This window comes from Mytilus edulis, chromosome 5 (assembly GCF_963676685.1).
Source record: "Mytilus edulis chromosome 5, xbMytEdul2.2, whole genome shotgun sequence".
Classification (NCBI taxonomy): Eukaryota; Metazoa; Mollusca; class Bivalvia; order Mytilida; family Mytilidae; genus Mytilus; species Mytilus edulis.
Window position 1 is genome coordinate 42,676,423 of NC_092348.1, and position 21,517 is coordinate 42,697,939.

The 21,517-nt window shown below is 30.5% G+C and overlaps 1 protein-coding gene across 8 annotated transcripts in view; it reads left to right on the plus strand.

Moving 5' to 3' along the window:
• Positions 1–21,517, plus strand: part of LOC139523720 (centrosomal protein of 89 kDa-like) — a 43,982-nt gene that overhangs the window by 17,865 nt on the left and 4,600 nt on the right. For 5 of the 8 annotated variants that reach the window (XM_071317951.1, XM_071317946.1, XM_071317950.1 and 2 more), the window contains 16 exons: positions 1,385–1,454; positions 6,585–6,656; positions 8,941–9,147; positions 9,488–9,636; positions 11,244–11,297; positions 12,161–12,244; positions 12,519–12,631; positions 13,164–13,279; positions 13,850–14,030; positions 14,693–14,756; positions 15,068–15,171; positions 15,841–15,940; positions 16,505–16,546; positions 18,438–18,527; positions 18,913–18,959; positions 20,897–21,019. In XM_071317951.1, the coding sequence (XP_071174052.1) occupies positions 1,385–1,454; positions 6,585–6,656; positions 8,941–9,147; positions 9,488–9,636; positions 11,244–11,297; positions 12,161–12,244; positions 12,519–12,631; positions 13,164–13,279; positions 13,850–14,030; positions 14,693–14,756; positions 15,068–15,171; positions 15,841–15,940; positions 16,505–16,546; positions 18,438–18,527; positions 18,913–18,959; positions 20,897–21,019 (1,616 nt within the window). The remainder of the gene's footprint in view (positions 1–1,384; positions 1,455–6,584; positions 6,657–8,940; positions 9,148–9,487; positions 9,637–11,243; positions 11,298–12,160; positions 12,245–12,518; positions 12,632–13,163; positions 13,280–13,849; positions 14,031–14,692; positions 14,757–15,067; positions 15,172–15,840; positions 15,941–16,504; positions 16,547–18,437; positions 18,528–18,912; positions 18,960–20,896; positions 21,020–21,517) is intronic. The other 3 variants (XM_071317948.1, XM_071317953.1, XM_071317949.1) reach the window with 1 other exon arrangement.

Genomic DNA, 21,517 nt, shown 5'->3' on the forward strand with positions numbered 1-21,517 from the left:
TGCTTCCACAAGGACGTCATATTTTTGTTTTACATTTACATGTTTTGTTCATGCATTTGCTTTTAAAGTTCCTAAATATTCTAAAACAATTGTCCTGCCACATTATGTTTACTTCCGATAACTTTAATTTCATTGAGCATACTGGGCTGCAATTAATGAATAACTGATATACTAAATAAGGGAGATTAACAGATTAAATAAGCGTGATTTTCTTAAATAGTTTAAATATTAAGTTATTATTTCAATTACTATTGAACTTTTTATATTAATTTGAGATACAAGTTATGTCAATCTGATATATACATTTGTATCTAATAAACTTCTTAATATTAGTCCGACCGTATGCATATTTTGAAAAAGTACACGTACGGTCCAAATACTCATACGGTTTGGAACATATACACAATTTAAATAGTATTTATTATTACACTCTATATTGAGGTACAAGTATAACATGTAGATGTCAATAATCTGAAAGACTGACCAAATTCAAACACAAGATATGTAATTTGATAATTTTGACATTTACTGTTCAAGGATTATGTCCCTTAGTTACCTTAAAATTTGAAGAAGATTTAATTTTTCTATTTTACCAAGAATGCTTAACTTAAAGATGTCATCTATGTTTTTTACTTCATTATTGTCTGTTTATCTCTTTCAAATTGCAAAATGAAAACATAATGATTTAATGAATTATTAATTCCTATAAAGAATGAAAATAAAACAGTCTTAAATTGAGTAATTAGATCTATTTGGTTTACAAACAACAGTTTTTCAGGTTTTATTGAAATATTGGCATGTCGTCTCTCTGATGTATAGTTAGTATTATGCTATACCCTACATCAGCTTTCCTTGATATCATATGTAATTTTTCTTAAAGGAATTTGCTTGGTGCATTTTTTTGTAAGATTAACACATGACTAAGGGTGGTTTTTTTTTTATACATGTTTATAATGTATTGCAACATTTTAGTTCCATTTAGGTTAGATCTTGTTAGATGGATTAGAAAAGAGTATATTAGTTGAAATTATTTGTTTATTTATACAGCTTGAATTTGTGGATATAAAAAATCAAATTTTGCAATTGATATTATTGATTTTTATCAGAATTGACATTTACCAATTACATTTTAATTGGTATTTGAATTAGATTACCTCTCTCCACTTTCATTAGGGTCTAGAATTTTATTTAAACAGATGATATTACATGTACTATACAAAATGCTGTATATATAGGTCTTAACTTTAAAATAAAATGATCATACATTTGTAGTTCTATAAATATTTAAAAAAAGAAGTAGAACAATATGCTTTTTGTATACAAAGTGAATAAAAAACCTTCATTGCATCAATAGGAAATAATTCTTGTTTTTGTTTTTTTGCAGATACCCAAAGTAACTGTGGAAAAACAGACTACAACACCCCACAAAACTCCTAGTCAAAAATCAAGAAGAGGTAACTTATTCAAATTTTCTTTATCTATTATAAATATATACATGTGACATGTACCCATAAGCATATGCATGAATAAGTTCTGTTAGTCCATTTCTATTTATTTTATAAATGTTATTCATATTTATTTGTTGGATTTCAAATCTCTTTGTATTATAGTTTCAATTCAAAAGCTTACATGATATGTGTTAAATAATTTGCATGAACATGGGTAGGAAAAAAAAGGTTACTTTCAGATCCCCAATTCCCATACACCTTAATATGCTGTTCAGTGACATTACATTTTCAGTTGTACAAGTTTAGTTAAATTCATAAGAACAATCCATCCTACTTCTTATCATCTTCGCTAGCCAAGGGTTACAGTTCACTTCCCTTCTCTCCATTCTTGGCAGATTGAGCCAACATTTGTGATAACAATGTTGCACCATCTATCGGTAGATTAAAGTCACGCCCATTCAGAATACATTATTCTTCACTAATGATAGCACTTTGAACTCTTCAATTTGGAGGTAAAAACAAGAAAGCGTCAGATTCTACACTCTTGGTAAAGCAGGAAATGAAAATATACGTTCATTCAAATGTCACTAAATATAGTCGTATGTTTAGGGATGTAAAGACTTGTTGCATAATAAGCACATGGCAATTGTTTACATACACTTTCTAGATTTACACATGATCATGTTATAGGCCCTTTTTGATAGGATGCAGCGAGTTCCGACTGCAACCAATGAAAATCATTACCTTGTGTCTCTGAAATTCTATCTCAATCCGCCAAAGGTTGAAGAGAAGGGAAGTGGATCATAACCCTTGGCTAGCAAAGATGACTTCTTATACAAAAGAATACAAATTTTCATCTGATGCCATTTATTTTGCATAAGATATTAAAGGGAACAATTACTTTGCTGTGTATCATTTAATTTCTTTTTTACACAGATTAATTTAACCCATATTTCTCCATAATAAAATAGATCTTTAGATATATAATTTCGGTATTTGGTTCTCTGATATCCTGTTATTCTTACTAAAGTATAATTTGAATCTTTTTTTTGGAAAATGACGCAGTCATTGTTCCGTAACTGCCGACCTGATTTCTCTGCCTACCGCGCTTGGTTTCGTATTTACTAATTTCAATACAAACTGGAGGAATGTGCTTGTGTTATCATTATGCATGAGCATTGTGTAGTAATCAGCCAGGAACCAGTTTACAAACTAACTGGTTTCTGTTTGTATTCCACTACAGTCGAAGAAAGTGTTGTAGTTTGACAGGAACCAGTCCAGAATTTTGTAAACTACAAAACGTAATCGGTTATTATCATTCCGTTTTGGTGTTTCATACCGACTTATATGGTTTGAATAAGCTTAAGACCCTTCAAACATTAATGTGATAGGTATATTAAAGACTGTTTTACAAAAGGATGAAACTGTTTTGCTTTAAAAGTCGTACTATAGTGATATATGTTATGTACGGATTTCCACTCTCACCGGTTAATTTCTTCTTTTACACGTGCTTTTGAAACTTCCTGTTTAAACATCGCAAGTTTTAAAATTGTTTTTTGAGTGAATTAAACTTATTTTAACAATCACGAAGCGTTCGGGAATCATTTCAAGCAGTTTCTTCTTCTCTTTGATGATGGAAAATAGGTTTTCTCAAGAAAATACCGCAAACGATCGCAGAGGAATTGAAACGTACAAGTCAAGTCGGCACCTGGTTAAATTGGCATCTAGTCAAATCGGCACCTATTTGACGTCAATTCGGCTTCCAATAATATTTATTATAATATTTTCTATTCAATTAATTAATAACTGTTACCAAGTACATAGTGAATATTAGGTAAACAACGAGACCAAAGTGAATATGTTGTTGTGTATAAAAGTAAACAACGAAGCTATTGTTTTAACCATTAGACAATTATTAAAATTAAATGGAAAACTATGAGTCCCTTTCAATAAATCAAACTTTCATGCCAAATAATTAGCAAATTTAAGGTTGTTTTTTTTTCCAGTAATGTTTAAACAGCATTAAACAAACAATCCTGTAAAAGACTCAACTGGTTAAATAATGCATAAAAATATCCAATAAGGCTATTTTATTTTTTTCTGGGACGCCTTCCTAAGACGTTCGTAGGAAGGCTTCCTAAGAAGGCGTCCCAGAAAAAAATTAACATAGCCTTGTGGTCATAGGAAGGTGTCCCAGAATAAAATTTAAAAAGCCTTGCCAGACTTAATAATTATTTGGACTACTCATATATATCATTAAAAATACACCAAAAAATTCATGTAGTTGAGAAAAATAAATACATTCAAAATGTACATGAACATCCAAAAAAGTGAAAGTTAGTATTAACTCTTTTTGCTTTAAAAATTTACAACTGCATATAAGTATTGAATGCTTTTTTTTGTAAATTCATTGAGGTGTAAAAGCGTTGACCGAAGTACTTTTTGTATGAAGCGCATAAGCACTTCATTCTAAAAATGTGCACACGGTCAACGCTTTTGCAACCCTATGAGGTTACAAAAAGAAACATTCAATACTTATAATTACTTTTTTTAGCTAGGATCATGAAAACACGAATTTTATAACTTTTTTATTCAATTCATCTGTGCACTTTATTGTGGGACCACGTGTTATCATGAATGAAAAGTTTTATTGAGTGATGCAATTGCTTGAGGAATAACATGTGATGTGCAGTTAGCCAATCAGAATAAAGTATTATAATGAAACATATATCAAATGTAATTATAACAAAATACATTATGTTGTAAGAGTTATCTCCCCAAACACTGTTTTTCTTGTGGCCACCTCTCCTTCGTAACCGTAAAAGATTTTATTTTACCAAATTGCTCGTTACATATTTAGGATAAGAATATTCGTTTGAACCATAGCTCTATGGGGACTCCATATGAGAGTTAGTTTCTTGTGTATAATTCGGAGTTTAGTATGACGTCCATTATCACTGTACTATTATGCATATTTTAGGGGCCAGCTGAAGGACACCTACGGGTGCGGGAATTCTCGCTACATTGAAGACCCATTGGTTGCCTTCGGCTGTTGTTTGCTCTATGGTCGGGTGGTTGTCGCTTTGACATATTCACCATTTCCTTTCTCAATTTTATTCCCCCTTTTTCATTTGATTCAAGCGATATGCATTTTCAACTGGTAAACCATAACTGATAGAGACCTAGGGTCTTCATGAGGTCATTGGTACTAAAAATGAAAATGAGGTCAATGTCAAAGGTCAAGGTCATATTATAAATTTTGATTTTGGCTTATTTTCACTTCTTTTCAAATACTGTATGACATTTTGACAAATAATTTTTCATAAATTATTAGTTGCGACATGTCCTTACTTGTATATTTTGGTTGAAAGGCTGCGCATACAATAAAAGGGAGTTTTTGTCCATCTTACATTTAAAATTACACGTCAAGTGGTAGTTCTCATTAACCAAACATATTAAAGACCTAGGATATTTTGATTCAAGGTCCATGGTTTGTGACCTTGAAATTGAGGTCAAGGTCATAGGTTAATAGGACGTCATAAAGCCATAGGAACTAACATTTTAAACTGATTTTTCATATTTGAATATAAAAATAGATCTTTTCTAGTGGAAAGACTTCAATTATTCTCTGAACAATTTGTTTTTAATTTACATCATATTTTGTGGGAGAAGGGGGTTCAGACTATGTGGTATCAGGTCTGTTTGCGCCCAATACACTTTCGCACCTCGCACGTTCACACCCAAGGTCCATTCGCACTCTACTCATTCGCGCCCAATTTTAATTCAAATTCAAGTTGAATAATTGGAAAATCATGATTGTTGTTTTAAATTGATTTGGTGTAAATACTGAATGTATTTTTAGCTTGGTATGAGTAAAACATTGAAGATTTTAAAGGAAAAACACAAAAGATAATTGTTTTTAAGCCCTTTGATCTGAAACAACGAAACAATAAAATATAGGAACCAAAATATAGCAATCCACTATTATAACCAAAACATGATAAAATTTATTCAACACACAGAAAAAAAATAGTCAGAATCTCACTTCATTATGAAAGAGGTCAATGAAACAAAGTATAGCAATACACTAACCAAAACATGATTAAGAGTTATTCAACGCTAAATAAAACGTTGACAAAATACCACTTTATTTAGAAAGGATTATTATTATCTTTAACAATACGCTATCCAAAACATGATTAAGATTTATTCAACACAAAAAAAAAAATGCTGTCTCACTTTATTTTGAGACAATGACAACAATTATACTTATAAGAAAACACTTGCTTACAGAGTTATTAAACACAAAACCAATTAAGATTAGTTGCGAACATGTAGGGTGTGAAAGTGAAAGGGGGCGAACATGAGTTGGTGCAAACGTGAATGGGCGCGAACGGACCCGGATTCAGCCTATGTACCAGTGAGAAATATAGAAGCCTTTCTACGGTATTTATTTGTACAATTCAGGTAGTCTTGACCTATTCATTTGTCTTAAAAAAAAAAAACCCAGCCAGTTGGCACCTTCACTTCACACACACACATATACGAATATCAATTATATGCTTACGAGACATGTTGCATTGTTAAACTAATTACGGTATGTGAAAATCAAGACTTGCATACAAACTATCCCAATATTAGAGACAGTGGCGTCATTTTTCTTCAGAGCTTTCAGCTCTTTGATTAAACACCACTATTTAATTTACACTATCAGTTTAGTTTAGATGTTATTATATTTATTTAGTGTATACAAGGAAATGTTATTAATTAATTTAGAATTACGATAGTCAAAAATATCATTAAGAAAAAATATATGTATTCTTATGCATTATTGATTGTAAATGATGTCTTATCTATTGAAAAATCAAAATCAAAATTTCCAAGGAATTTAAATTCATAAATTGATTTTTGATTTCAAATCTTTTAGAGGACACTTTAATGAGAGATTTATCAATGTAATTCCTGTACATTTTGAAGTGGACATTTACAGTAAAAAATTGATATGCTGAATTAAATCGTCTTTAGGAGCATGTTTTGGAATGAAAAGGATTGCATTAACTACATTACATTTTCCTTATGTACACTTTGTATACCCTTCTGTTTCATTTGGCATGTATATTGTGTGAACTTCTTTAGATGAGTCTCCTGTCCATCAGGAAAAGCCAATAGAAATCGCAGTGGAGGTCAAACAGTCATCTCTCAGAGCAGGTAGATATCATGTGTGATGGAATCAGGTCATATCACAAAAACACTATTTGTTATTAATGCGACATGATCACTTAAATGGAATTGTCTGATCACAATAGCACCATTTTAATATAAATGTGATATGATCACAAAAATGGAAATTGTTTGATCACAAAAGCACAATATTTGAATATAGATATTACATTTTCACTCACAAATTAAAATTGTTTGATCACAAAAGCACAATATTTAGATGTAGATGTGACTTGTTCACACTAAAAATGAAACTGTCTGACCACAAAAGCACAATATTTGAATGTTTTAAAATATAACTTGGTCTGATCACAAAAGCACAGTGAAAACAATTGAAAAATCACAAAATCATGATAACTGAAGGCAACCAACAAACATTATAGTGACGTGATCATACCGAAAACAGAAACCAAAATTTTGTTTGTACATGTACAATGCAGGTCTCACGCTACAAGGCGACTTGGGCGAAGAAGTCGCCTTCCCGACCGTCACTTCGCTTTCCCCGACCCCCAAAAGCGAAATCAAGTCGCCCTGTTCTTGACGATACTCGCTTTCAGTCGCTTCCATCATCGGACATTTTCAATTTTTACCAAGTTGATGAAACATCAATTTTTTATTGATAATTAAAGAAATTCAGACATAAACGATTCATTTTCTTTAGAAAAGAGGTTGAAGCATTGTCTTCGCAGTGTGTAGCAGGTTATTTGATAAAAATACAACTTTTTATCACTTCATGCATTTTCGCAAGTTCCGGTGCTTGTTACTCGAAAACGTACATCAACCTAAATTTCGGCGGCAAAATAAGTTTGTTACTTCATTTAAATGTGATAAAAGTTGCCTCCAGTAAATGTTTAATCCATGTATTGCATTAAAAACGTCATGTTCCTTTTCAAATAACTTGTCAAACATCGTTTATTTTTGTAAATTTTCTTGCATTCGTCCGCCATTGACCGATTTCTAAACTACGGATCTGAACCGGACCAGCTATGACCGAAATCCGTACTTTTACAATAATTACTACGGACGCACGGACGGAACAGCTGACAGAAGAATATTGATCCCAAAGGGAAAAATTACGCATTCCACACACATTAAGAGACTTTTGGTTACATCTAATTGATTGGTGTATATAATTCCCTATATTTTTTATGGATTGTTTCAAACTATTGATTAAAGTTGCTTAACTCTGAGACTATTATAATAATTTCAATATATTATGGCCCAGCTTAATAACTTTTATATTTTTTTATGAGAAACACTGAATTTCACACAAGATAATTTTTAATTAAATTGTAATAAGGATATATTATAATTGCTTTACATTTTTTAAAATAATTTTTTTTTTAGTGCTAGATATTTAGTTGGAATAAGTTTCTCACAAGAACCTTAGTAAAACTTAAACAACTTTTAATTTCAAATGTTACTTTAATTGTATTTTTTTTACTCAGATATGAATTGAACAATATAAAAAGAACATTATATACATATGGCCCTTTATACTATTGTAAAATCCAAACCTTGTAGCGCACCACGCGAATGAGCACTTCTCTTTCAAATCTCACCACTTCTCCCTATCAGTTTCAAAAAGAGAAGTCACTTCTCCCTATAATTCTGAAGTAGTGTGAGCCCTGCAATGTATTAATTTTTCCAAAGAAGTATAAATATTATATTTCTAGAGCATACTATTTGATATGAAATTGCACTATATTTTATTTGAAAAAAAGTGCTTTTAGTAAAATTGTAAATGCCAATTAACAGTAGAAAAACAAAATTAATATACTGGTTTGTTCATAATATGTCTAGCTATAATATTAATATTCTAATGAAAAACACTGACATATACTCCTACTTAATCTGTATGATAACTTTGACATATTATATACTTTCAGCAAACAACGTTGTGGAATTATATGCAATATTTAATTAATTTGTTTGCAACCTTGTGAAATTTGTGTTTTGTTTCCCTAGCAACTTTATTGATTAAATGTACTCTCGTTTAACCTGACAGTGCTGACTTGTTTGGCCCTGTCATTGCAATAAAGGTGATAGTACCATGGTATCTGTTAGTAAGTGAATGAAAATTTCAGTCACTGCCAAAGGTCAATCAAGGGTACTCAAGTTTCCTTCTCCAATTATATCGCATTTGGTTATGTTATCAATTTTTTCAAATTTACAGAAAGAACCATTAAATTTCTTCAAAAAACAAAATGATTTTGAATTACGTTAATGTTATTACTTTTTATTTGGCAATAATTGAACATTTTTATTTTAGAATCTCCTGACAGAAGTCACAGATCTGGTGCTAATACAGCTCGTAGTGGTGCTAACACAGCTAGGAGTGGTGCTACAACAGCTAGGAGTCATGATTCTTTACAGCAGAGTCTGGAGGGAGAAAACTACATCCTCAGATCAAAAGCTGAACAACTTGAGTCAGAAGTTATATCACTGAAACATGTGACATCGGCTCTGGAACATGGAGGTAGGTGTATACATACCGAGAGGTCATCTTATAAATCATAAATTGGGGAGGGGGTTATCTTCTCAGATTTATAAATAAACAACTGGAGTCAGAACTTGTATTAGTGAATTGTGTCACATCAGCTCTGGAGCATACAGGAAAGACAAATCTCTGTGTCAACATTTTATTTTGTTATTTTGATTGTTAATCATTGTACAATATAATATGATTTCTGGGAAAACAGTATACAATAACTGCAATCAAAAATTAAAATGCAAGTATTTATTATTTATATTCTATTATATTATTTTAAAGACAATGAACTTTGGATGTAAAAAGCTTTTAATTTTAAATTTTACAGATCATGACACAGCAATGAATTTGATGTTAAAGAAACAGTTACAAGAAATGAAGGCAGAAAATGAAACATTGAAGAACAGCATACACAGACTGACAGTAGAACTCAGTGCTTATCAGGCTAAATTTAGACCACTTTCTGCTGAAGTAAAGGTAATAGATATTACACTTATTAAAGTGTGTGCAGGTGCTTTGATTTTTTTTGCAAATAGTGAAATTATCTAGTCATCTATCTTTAATCTTTATTTGTAACTTTGAAGAGAGAATAAAAAAGTTTAAAGAAAAGAAGTTATGCTAAGGGCCCTAGTTGCCTTAATTAGCTATTCTAGCTCCCTTACATATTGATAATTACTCTAATAAGTAGTTCGTATGTATTTTACATGCTGGAAAAGACGTTTTAAAACTTAGCCTTGGTATTTTGAACCCCCTTCTCTCACCCCACCCCTACTTTGGTGTATTGAGCCCCCTACTATAGACCTCAGGGCTCGCGCTACCAGGCTACATGGGCAAAGAAGTCGCTTTCCCCGACCTTCACTTCGCTTTCCCCAACCCCCAAAAGCGAAAACAAGTTGCCCTGTTGTTTACGATACTTGCTTTCAGTCGCTTACGTCATCCGACATTTTCAACTTTTAGCAAGTTGATAAAACATCAAATTTTTTATTGATAATTAAAGAAATTCAGATATAAACGATTCATTTTCTTAAAAAAGAGGTTGAAGCATTGTCTTTACAGTGTGTAGCAGGTTATTTAATAAAAAGACAACTTTTCATCACTTCCTGCATGTCCGGTGCTTGTTACTCGAAAACATGCATCAACCTAACTTTCGGCAGCAAAATGAGTTTGTTACTTCATTCAAACGTGATAAAAGTTGCCTCCAGTAGATGTTTAATCCATTTATTGCGTAATGTTCCTTTCCAAATAACTTGTCAAACATCGTTTATTTTTGTAAATTTTTTTGCATTCGTCTGACATTGACCGTTTCTAACTTCGGATCAGAACAGGACCAGCTATGACCGAAATCCGTATTTTTACAATAATAACTACGGACGCATGGTTGGAACAGCTGACAAAAGAATATTGATACCAAAAGGAAAAATTATGCATTCCATACGCATTAACAGTTGATTGATGTATATAATTCATATAATTTATTTGGATTGTTTCAAAATATTGATTAAAGTTGCTTATACATTGTACCAATATCAATATATTATGGCCCAGCTTAAATTTGTATATCTTTTGATGAGAAACACTGAATTTCATACACAAGATAGTTTTTAATTAAATTGTAATTGATGTATTATAATTTCTATACCTTTTTAAGAAAAAAAAACTTTTAGTGCTTGATATTTAGTTGGTAGTTCTTCACAAGAACCTTAACTTAAACAACTTTGAATTTGAACTGTTACTTTAATTGTATACTCAGATATGAATTGAACAATATAAAAAGAACATTATTTACATATAACCCTTTATACTTTAGTAAAATGCAAACATTGTAGCGCAGCGCACGAAGGAGCACTTCTCTTTCAAATCTCACCTCTTCTCCCTATCAGTTTTAAAAAGAGAAGTCACTTCTCCCTATGATTTTGAAGTAGTGTGAGCCCTGAGACCTCTAATTTCAAAAGATCTAGCTATTTTAATTCCATTATATAATAATAATACTAATTCAGAATTTCTCAAATTAACTGACAGAAAAAAACAAACTTATCCATGTATCAGAATAATGTTAATTTCATAGAAGGTTTTATCAATTTCAGACAACTGCTGGTCTGCTGGGATTACCTAGGGATGGACCAATACCATCTTGGCTGGTAAGTGGCCAAAGTTTAAACAGTTACTATTGTAATAATGTAATGGTAACTCTTTACCTGAAAAATTTACATTCATTGTAAATTCTATACTTTTACAATAAATGATACAAGCATTTTTTTTTTATGTACTCTAAGTGATTCGAACTGTTTTTATAATATTGTAGTAATGTGCCTTGCTATAGATCTATAGATCATGATTTCAATCCATAGAACGAAATACTGAAGATTTTATTGTGAAAGAATGATGTTCACACAATGTCATGTTAAAGTTCGTAGGTTTCTTAACAAATGTTGAACCAAATAGCATAAATTTAACTGCTTTGAATAAGACTATTTGACTTATATTTCGAAAGTTTTCAGTTTGATGTTGAAGTGTATCATCATAGCCAAAGTCTGGTTGCCAATGTGACAACTGTTCACCAAAGTTCAAATGATTTTGGTCAAAAGATATATTTTTTATGCCCCACCTACCATAGTAGAGGGGCATTATGTTTTCTGGTCTGTACTCCGTTCATTAGTCCATCCGTCCATCTGTCCCGCTTCAGTTTAAACTTTTTTGTCAAGGTAGTTTTTGATGAAGTTGAATTCCAATCAACTTGAAACTTAGTATACATGTTCCCTATGGTATGATCTTTCTAATTTAAATGCCAAATTAGATTTTGACCCTGATTACATGGTCCACTGAACATAGAAAATGATAGTGTGAGTGGGGCATCCGTGTACCATGAACACATTCTTGTTATCAGTAAAACACTGTTGCTTTGTATGGAGTAAGAGCTAATACACATTTAGGCAATATTTATATTGCTATTAATTGACATATTAAAAAAAAATAATTTCATGATATCTTTTTTGTTTTTTAGATTGATACAAAATATTTATCTCCCTTATTTATGGCATATGATGACAGACTGGAAGAAAAAAATAAAATAATACTGAAATATCAGGTTAGTATAAAAATTATATTGGCAATATGTGTGGAATGGCTGTAGGGGTGTAGATTTAATGGAAATCAATAGCAGAATCTATGTTGTCTTTTCTTGAAAAAAACATAATGCATTATCATCATGAACTATAATACAGGTCTTTAAAAACTTTTAAATGAGAAATGAAATTGACGATCATTGTAAATTTAAAAAAAAAATGAAAAAATAAATATCTTCTTTTTAACAGTCCTTTTTGTGTTACAACTAAATACAAAGATGTGTTATATGTTAACAGGAAGATTTTGACAGATTAAGAAAAAATGCTGAATCTATAGTGGATGAAAATGAACAATTACAACATGATCTAGAAGAAACAGCAACAAAAGGACCTGTAGATATACATGAATGGTTAGTATTGTGAACAAAATTAAGATGTTAAGTATACATTAATGAGACAGCAACCTAAAGATTTAAAAACACAGACATTTTATGGTCCTCTGATGGTCTTCAACGATAGCTCTTTATTTGTAGATAGAACCTCATTGATTTGAATATTTGGATGTATAGAGATAAACAAATAATGGAGTATTTCCTCTTTATGTCTATGGATAGATGACTTATTTACTAAATTCAAATTTGCATTCATATTAAAAAGGAAGATTTCTTAGTTAATAATGGATTTAACTTTGTCAGCTAGTATTTGTCAGAAGTCTGATTTGACCCCTTTTTAACAGTTCTGAAAAATAAAACAAAAAATAAACACATTAAATCTTGATAGAAACGATAGCTTATTAATTTAAGACATTGTTGTGTGTCCACACTTATGGGTTAAGGCACCATAAATTATAATGGAGGAAAGGTTTTAATTAATGTTTTTTTGGTAAATTGTAGTACTTTGTTGTGAAAAAGGCAATACTTACGTTTACTTCATTTATTACAGGGAACAATTGAAGGAAAATGCTAAATTGATACTGGAAGAAAATCAGAATTTATTGGAACAAATCAACATAAAAGATCAAAAGGCACATGATTTACAGCAAGCTCATATACGTGAAGGTAACACTCATAATTTATAATGAAATTTTGTGTGAATTTATTACAAAGATTGTTAAATAATGGACCAAAAACATCAGATTAATTATTCAAGTTTTATTAAATGAAATGCATACAGATAATGTTATGATACTTTAAAATATGCTTCATATTTTTTTTGCAAAACATTAACCTTTTAAAATTGAGTTTTTAAGTCCATATTTGTAGAGGTATGGGTATAATTTAAGATGGAACCTTCAAAAGATACAACAGTTAATTTACATATTTATGTGGGGATTAGCATGAAAGAACAGTCTAGTGAAATTCATAGAAATAACAATTTGACAAACAAACATTGATTTTCCTGTTATAATTTTGAATTTGAATTTAGGACTTCAAGAACAATAACTCTACTGATTAAAAACACTAAATAGTTTCTTTTAGTTATTTTACATACATCAAATGATATTCAACCAAAAATGAAACACAATCCCTGTCCATTATTACTTCCCTTGCTACTTTCACACATTCATTTACATGGAACAACCCTTACTTAAACTGTATTATTCAAATTTTTTTTCATTTTTTTTAAAGTGACCAAAGTTACAAAAGAGCTTGTCATGATCAGGGCAGAAAAATCCGACACAGATAAAGAACTTGAAGAATTACAACGAAAATGGAAGGATACAAAACAGAAACACGATGAGCTGATCAGAGAGGGAGAAGATAAAACTACTGTAGACCAGTATATCAATAAGATTGCTGATCTCAAAAAGTAAGTGTTGGTTTACATGTGTTCACTTAGGGGCCTACAGGGTTGAGTGCTCCTTAATTCCTAGGTTAAACAGCTGAGTAAAGTGACCTTAATTATTGACCAGAGTTTAAGCTGAATCTATGAAATTGCAGAAACTGAAATTTGTTTAAATAGATTTTTTTGTAAGACTTTTTTATAAACTATAGATCCCAAGGCTTGTTAGGGATTTGTCTATACTCATCATAATAACAGAGAAGTTCAACTATTAATTTATTAACAGGGTTAGAAATATTTTTCTGAGAACACAATATTTAATATGATAAAAGTATGAATTGAATATTAATTTTCTTAATTAATTAATCAAGCATGTGAATTTATATCAATGATCAACAATTCAAAGGTATCACAATTAATGAACCGAACCATATTAATTTTTGAGTTATTAAATGAACCAAACCCATATTAAATGAGAAGTAATCATTTCCATGTGTTGTGAGACACCTTGTTATGATCTTCTTGGTGGTTACCCTGATTGGCTTGAATACCTTTGATACGAAAAAAAAATGTGAAGTAAAGGTTATGTCATTGTTGATATTTTTACAAAAGTAATTTGTTTTTAGTACATTTAAGGTTGATAGCAGGACATTGTTTAATCAAATATTAAATTTCTTATTTTTTTGTAGAGAAATGTTAGATATAGAAGATCATCATAGAAAAGACACGGAAGAACTGAGAATCAAATTACAGGTAAAAAGTTTTATGATTATAATGGGAAATTACCATAACAGAATACTCTAACATAGCACTCAATATGAGGTTTTGATGAGTCTATGCTAAACCCCATTTAAAAACATATGGCAGTGACATATAGTGATTTAATCTTTCAAAATAAATTGTAAATTTATGTCAAGGCTGGTTGAGATATTTTTCAATGGAAATTGAAGATTCTTAATCTTTTTATTTCATGTATAAACAGCTACTTATCCTTTTAACTCCTTTGATACTTTCTTGAAAGAAAGAAAAACATAAGATAAATATAATTTTTCTTTACTTCACAGGCAATGGAAAATGAGAGGAAATCACAGACTCAGACGATGATAGAGTTAACAGCAGAAATCAAAAGACATCAAGCTGAGAAAAAAGCTATGCATAGAAGTATGAGGTCAGTACCTAATGTATATATGTATAATATAGGCATGGCTGCTTTTGGTAAGGATCCTATCACAAAATCTGAACCTTATGTCCTGCAAACTTCGATTATATGGTATTCTTTGTTGCTTAAAAAAGAATATACCATTTGGGCAATGATAAGTTAAATAAAGAACATGTCAGTGTAAAAAAAACAGCACTTGTGTACAAAATTTAAAATAGATAAAAATAATTGGTAGATATCCAACAATACAAACTCCACAGTAATCTTGTGCAAAACTCAGCTGGCCAGATTGATGAGCAATTTCTGCTCCATATGTTGATTCCACTGTGCTGCTCATGACGAGTGAGAGATTCCAAAATGAAGACTTTTTGTATCAGCATCACCTTCGTAAAAAGTGATGAAATTTCATTGTAATGTTCAGAGAATCACAAGAATCTAATAGTATTGTTCACAGTCTATTTTGTGCTATATGCAAATGGGTTTCCCAGAGCAAACCATGGACTTAGTCACATCTATATGTTGTTGTTGGTTTTCACTATTTTTATTGTCCTTTTGGTATTGACTAAATGGTTTTTTATAAAACTTTGTAAATAGTTACATGCTATGATTTCAGTGTATTTAGGTTTTCAACTGTTTCAGTACACATTAGAGATTTAATATGGTTTCAATGCATTTCAGGAAAACTCAAAACAAGATGTTGTATTTACAAAGAGCTATAGAACAATCAGAAACAAAAGAACAGTCAGTTCAAGATTACTTAGGCAATATTATAAGAGTGGTAGGTAATAAAGTCCTAGTTAAACACAAACTTGAAAAATAACCTTGGTTATTCCAGGATAACTAATGAATAGACATGAATTTTGGCATATGTCAATGATTAAATAACACAACACATGATAAAAAAAAAGATTACACCTTCAATCAATAGTATTAGAGTTTGAAATAAAATAAAAGTTGTGTCATGTCAAAATTACATAGGCAATATTATTCATGTAAGGAACCAAATGGTAATACAAAATACCTACTGAACTTATGTCACAATTTTGTAATAGTCAAAACATTTTAAAATTTCTTACAGTCAGATTAAGATAAGTTAGCCACATTTACATACAACTTATAAACATACTTGCAACTCTTTCATCTAGAGAAAATTGTGTTTGAACAAAATATTGTCATTTTCTAAATACAACTGTGTAAAAAACCTGCTCTATGATTCAAACAAAATAACTCTTGTTCATCAATGCAACTTCTTAAATAATTTACAGCTTTCACATTTTAAACTATTGGACATGATTTCCTTCTAGGTTCTTAACTTATTAAATAATTTGAATAATATTTTCAGGCAGAGAAGGTTGCACAGGAAAGAGATAATTATGCCAAAGTGGTAAGATTTTTAGAAAATGAAAAAATCTGACAACTACCAAGGAAGGTGTAAAGGAGCTAGTAATAAAACCTCTTCATAACTTCTGATTTTAGATTGAAAGATAAATGGTGTTTCAAATGTTTTCCCCCTGTTTTGATACAAGAAATTTTGTGATGAAAATTTTTTTTAAATCTATTTTATTGTCCATAAAGTATGAATTAGATGTAATTACTTATAATTTAACAATAGTTGTTTTTTGTTACAGTTAAAAACCTGTAATGTGTGTAGGGGAGGGGGTTGTAGTTAATTTTTCTGAGGTCCAACACTGTATTTGTCAAACATATTGCATTTTGTCATGTTAACACGTAAAGATAAGGTTTAGTAATTATCTTCAACAGTACAAGAGATACTTCAAAAGATGGAAGAGACTGGTAAATGGATATCATCTTCAAATCACACACAAACATTCAAATCACTTTAATTATATACTTTTGTATCATAACTCACATTCTAAAACTGTATTGTATGTGTTGTGTACAAGTTGTAATGTTGTACAAATTATGATTTGTACAGATATTTTGTACAAGTTATCTGTGTTTTGTGAACTGCTTAACACAAATGGATGATTCAAGCACACAGTCTTTTGTTTCGCATATTCCTGTCATATTTTCACAACTACATGATACAATCTTACACTGAGCATTGATACAAAAAACATTATAAGACCACAAAAAGACTTTTTATGGATATGAATGTGGTATCAGGAGAAAAATAGAATTTGAATTTTAACCATTCAGGTATCCTCAATTCCAGTTGGATGACCAGTAGAGTAGCACTAAATGTTAGGTTGAAGAATATAAATTTGAATTGAAAACATTAAACTAGTACATTTTAGAATAAAAACTGTATCAGCTGGTGCAAGAGGGTATGTGTCAAAAAACTTATAACTTGTACAAAAACTCTGTACAAATTATAATTTGTACAAACTTACATCTTGTACACAACATATGTATAATATAAAACTGTTATGATAGCATGATTGTTAAAATATCTTACTTAAAACATACAATTTATGTTGTTTAAATATAGAGATGACAGATTATCATGAATGAGGAAGTTCTGTCTGATAAAACAATTGATAATATAGGGATGACCATTAATCAAGATCATAGAATTTCTTTCACTAAGAATAGTGTATGACATGATTTTGGAAATGAATTTAAAGAAGCCTAAGACCAATAGTTTGAAAATCTCAAAAAAATAAAAATTGGAGAGCTTATGATATTGAAGATATTGATATGTGGTAGCATTAGGTACTTAAGAAAACATGTCCCATAAATCTGTCCAATGATGACAAACATGAATTCTTGTTTCTAAGAGACACTAGCTGTTACTTTGACAAGGTTCTCATTGCTAAGAAATATTGTGAAGACATTTTCCAAATTTTGAATTTTACTTTAACATTCATTGTTGCAAAAGGTAAATCTATAATTCACTTTGATATATTTCATCTTTTCACATCATTGTAATACACATCACTGTCATGTTATCAGTTTGAAAAGACATTGTAGCGGAAGAATGAGACAAACACATAATTCAATTATTATATAAATTTGGCAATTTATATCAAATCATTTTGATTTAATAATGTAGGTTGGTAAATAATATAAAATAGATGTCAGCTTAGAATAGTAGAAACTTCTTGAAAGCATAAATATGTACAAAAAAACTGTTTAAATCATCCAGTAGATACTTCTTAAAAATAAAAACATATGAATCTTACAATCATCTTGTTATTTTCTGTTTTTACGAAAAATTGGTAGCAGAACTTCATAATTATTTATACCAACACAATAAAAAAGAACAAGACACATGCTTTCAGGTCTCAAATAGATATTATATATTTAAATAGGCCAAAGAGAATGAGATAGAAACAAAGAAAGCTGTTAACAAGTTACTCCAGGATAATATGATGAAAGCGAAACTGGAAGAGAAACTCAAGGTTGGTATATGACAAAGCCAGTACTGTCCAGATTTATATCTGTCTAATGGATCTAAAGATATCTTTACCATAAGGGAACATCATGGTCAAAATGTATTTTTATTGTTCTCTAAAAGTGATCTTTCTTGAAAAGTAAATATTATGTATGTGGTTATATGTAAGTGAGAGTTTATTCATAACCCAAAAGAAGATAAAAACTTTGAATTCTATTCTGGTGTTAATTGGTGGTGGATATTAAACAGCCATCCATCATCATTGTCATATTTTCAAAATGGGCTCCACATATAAAGGACCAACACTAAAAAGGGAAAATAAAATGGCCGAGCATAGTTCTAAAAGCTATATAATTGTATTTAAAATTACACATTTTTGATTTTCTTTACAGCTTTACAAAATGAGAGCAGCTGCCAAGATTAATACTGTGTCTGGCAGGTGAGCATCTGTATTTTTAGTGTTGCATTTGATAGAGTTGTTTTATAATAATGCCCCCGCCGTAGCGGAGGTTGCATCAACTTTAACCCTTGTCTGTCTGTCCGTCTATATTTCCCAAAGTTGATTTCCGTTATCTAACTTTAGAATTCCTCAACCAAAGTCTATGAAGTCTACAGATCAAATTTGAATTTTGGGGTTGTGACTTTTATTGTTCTAGAGTTATGCCCCTTTACCATGTTAACAAATGGAAAAATTGCTAAATTTTGCTAAATTTTTTTGTTTTTGTTCTTTAACTTGCATTTACCTCAACCAATTGTTATGAAACTTATACTCAATTGTAATTCCACAAAACTCAGATCAAATACAAATTTGGGTCATATTTACTGTTCTACAGTTATGTCCCTTTATAACTTATATACTAACTACAGTCGACTCTCGTTATGTCGAAGTCAGCCGGACTAGAAAAATATTTCGAGATACACGTAGTTCGACTCAAACGAACACCGGAAGTTCGACAATCTAAGGGACACAACTCTTGCTTGGCTTGGTAAAGCTTAAATAAATCCGCGTGAATATGGCAAGGGGATCGATATACTAGTGTCAGATCGATGTATTTGTATGTCACAGTCTTTTATTATTATAATGACATTATTTTTACTTATTCAATTGTTTCAATTAAAACAAAATCCTATGGCTTTTCCAAGAGAGTTATTTCTAATCGATAGTTTCAATATTCAGGTCGGTTATAGCTGACAAAATTGTTTATTCTCGGATTCAAGAGATTTAAGAAAATTTTGATTTCTATTCATTTTGTTTTATCTCACTCTTTCTTTTCAAAAGAAAATATAACAAGATTATAGACGCCGTTTGAGTAGTTTTTAGGTGATCATCAATGGAAGCCATAATCCTCACTTTATACACACCCAAGCTCATTAGTGTAAATCCCAAACTAATTGTTTTGTAAACTCATGTATATCAATAGACTAATTACAGGATTACTCAAGTTGTAAATATATGCTAAATTGGATATTGTATAGAAAGGTATATACTATGAAATTAGAGCGAGGGGCTTTGCCCCAAGCTCTTATTTTCATAGTATATACCTTTCTATACAAGAGATGCTCCAGACATGCTATTTCCACGAGTGTTTACCTAAGATTATCTTTTATAGAATTTTTATAAATAATTAGTGATACATTGGTTATGTCTCGGTTATTGTATAGAAAGGTATATACTATGAAATTAGAGCGAGGGGCTTTAATTTTCATAGTATATACCTTTCTATACAATAACCGAGACATAACCAATGTATCACTAATTATTTATAAAAATTCTATAAAAGATAATCTTAGGTAAACACTCGTGGAAATAGCATGTCATAAATCAATACAGTGGTCAGTGACCGGAAATTTAATTACACGTGTATTGTCAGATTAACTCTTCAATCCATTTAAATCAAGGAGGTCATGTTTTGACATATGTGTATTAGTTCGAGATAAAAAATGAATTTTGAATGCTTTTGTTAACCTTGGGACTGTAAATTTAGTTCGACTCAACCGAAATTTCGACTCATCCAATTTCGACTCATCAGGAGTCGAAATACATACATTTGAATGGAATAAAGTTCGGGACCACGTGAAAACTTTGACTCATCCGAAATTTTGAGTCAACCGAGTTCGAAACAACGAGAGTTAACTGTATATGAAATGCAAGCGGGGCATCATCTGTCAAATTGACACCTACCCCATTTATTTTTTTATATCTTACCGTTCATTGTAAGTGTGTATATTAAGTTACATATATACTCTTTCTGTTGCATTACTATATTATAGATTATAATGGAAAGGGAAATTTCTTCCATATGTTTTCAGTCTTTCAAGATTAAATATCTGTGACTTGATAAGACAACAATTAATGGTTTTTTAATTCATTTAAAGGCTAGCAGAACAAGACCAAACTTTCTTAAGTCAGAAGAAAGAATATGAGAGGGAGATTAAACATTTACGACATTTAATAAAGGACAAAGAAGATCTTATGCATGGATTTTCAGACGAAAAAAGGTAAGTTTTTCTGTGAGTTATGTAAATAAACTCATCATAGATACCAGGACTAAATTTTGTATATACACTAGACAAGCGTTTCATCTTCAAAAGACTCATCAGTGACGCTCAATCCAAAAAAGTTTAATTGGTAAAAAAATTGATTTTTTTTTATAATACTTTTGTTATTGTCTTCCAAAATTATTAGTTTTTATACATATTTTTTTCTGTATAAGTACAGATGTATTTGATGTCACAAAACTGTAATTTGCAAGCTGAGTAGAGTGATACAGATAGTGGGATGACCGATAATGGCAAATAATAAACCATTCTTTGTGTAGTATGATCTATAATCAAATCTCTTTACAGTGCATTTGTATACATTTTAGTTATTAAATTTGTTGAAACTATCCTACATTTTTTATACATTTACCATCAAGAATGTTTGCATTGATTAACTGTGAAAAGTTAAAAGCATCTCAGGGATGTTAACTGCTAAAATATAAAACAATAACCAAG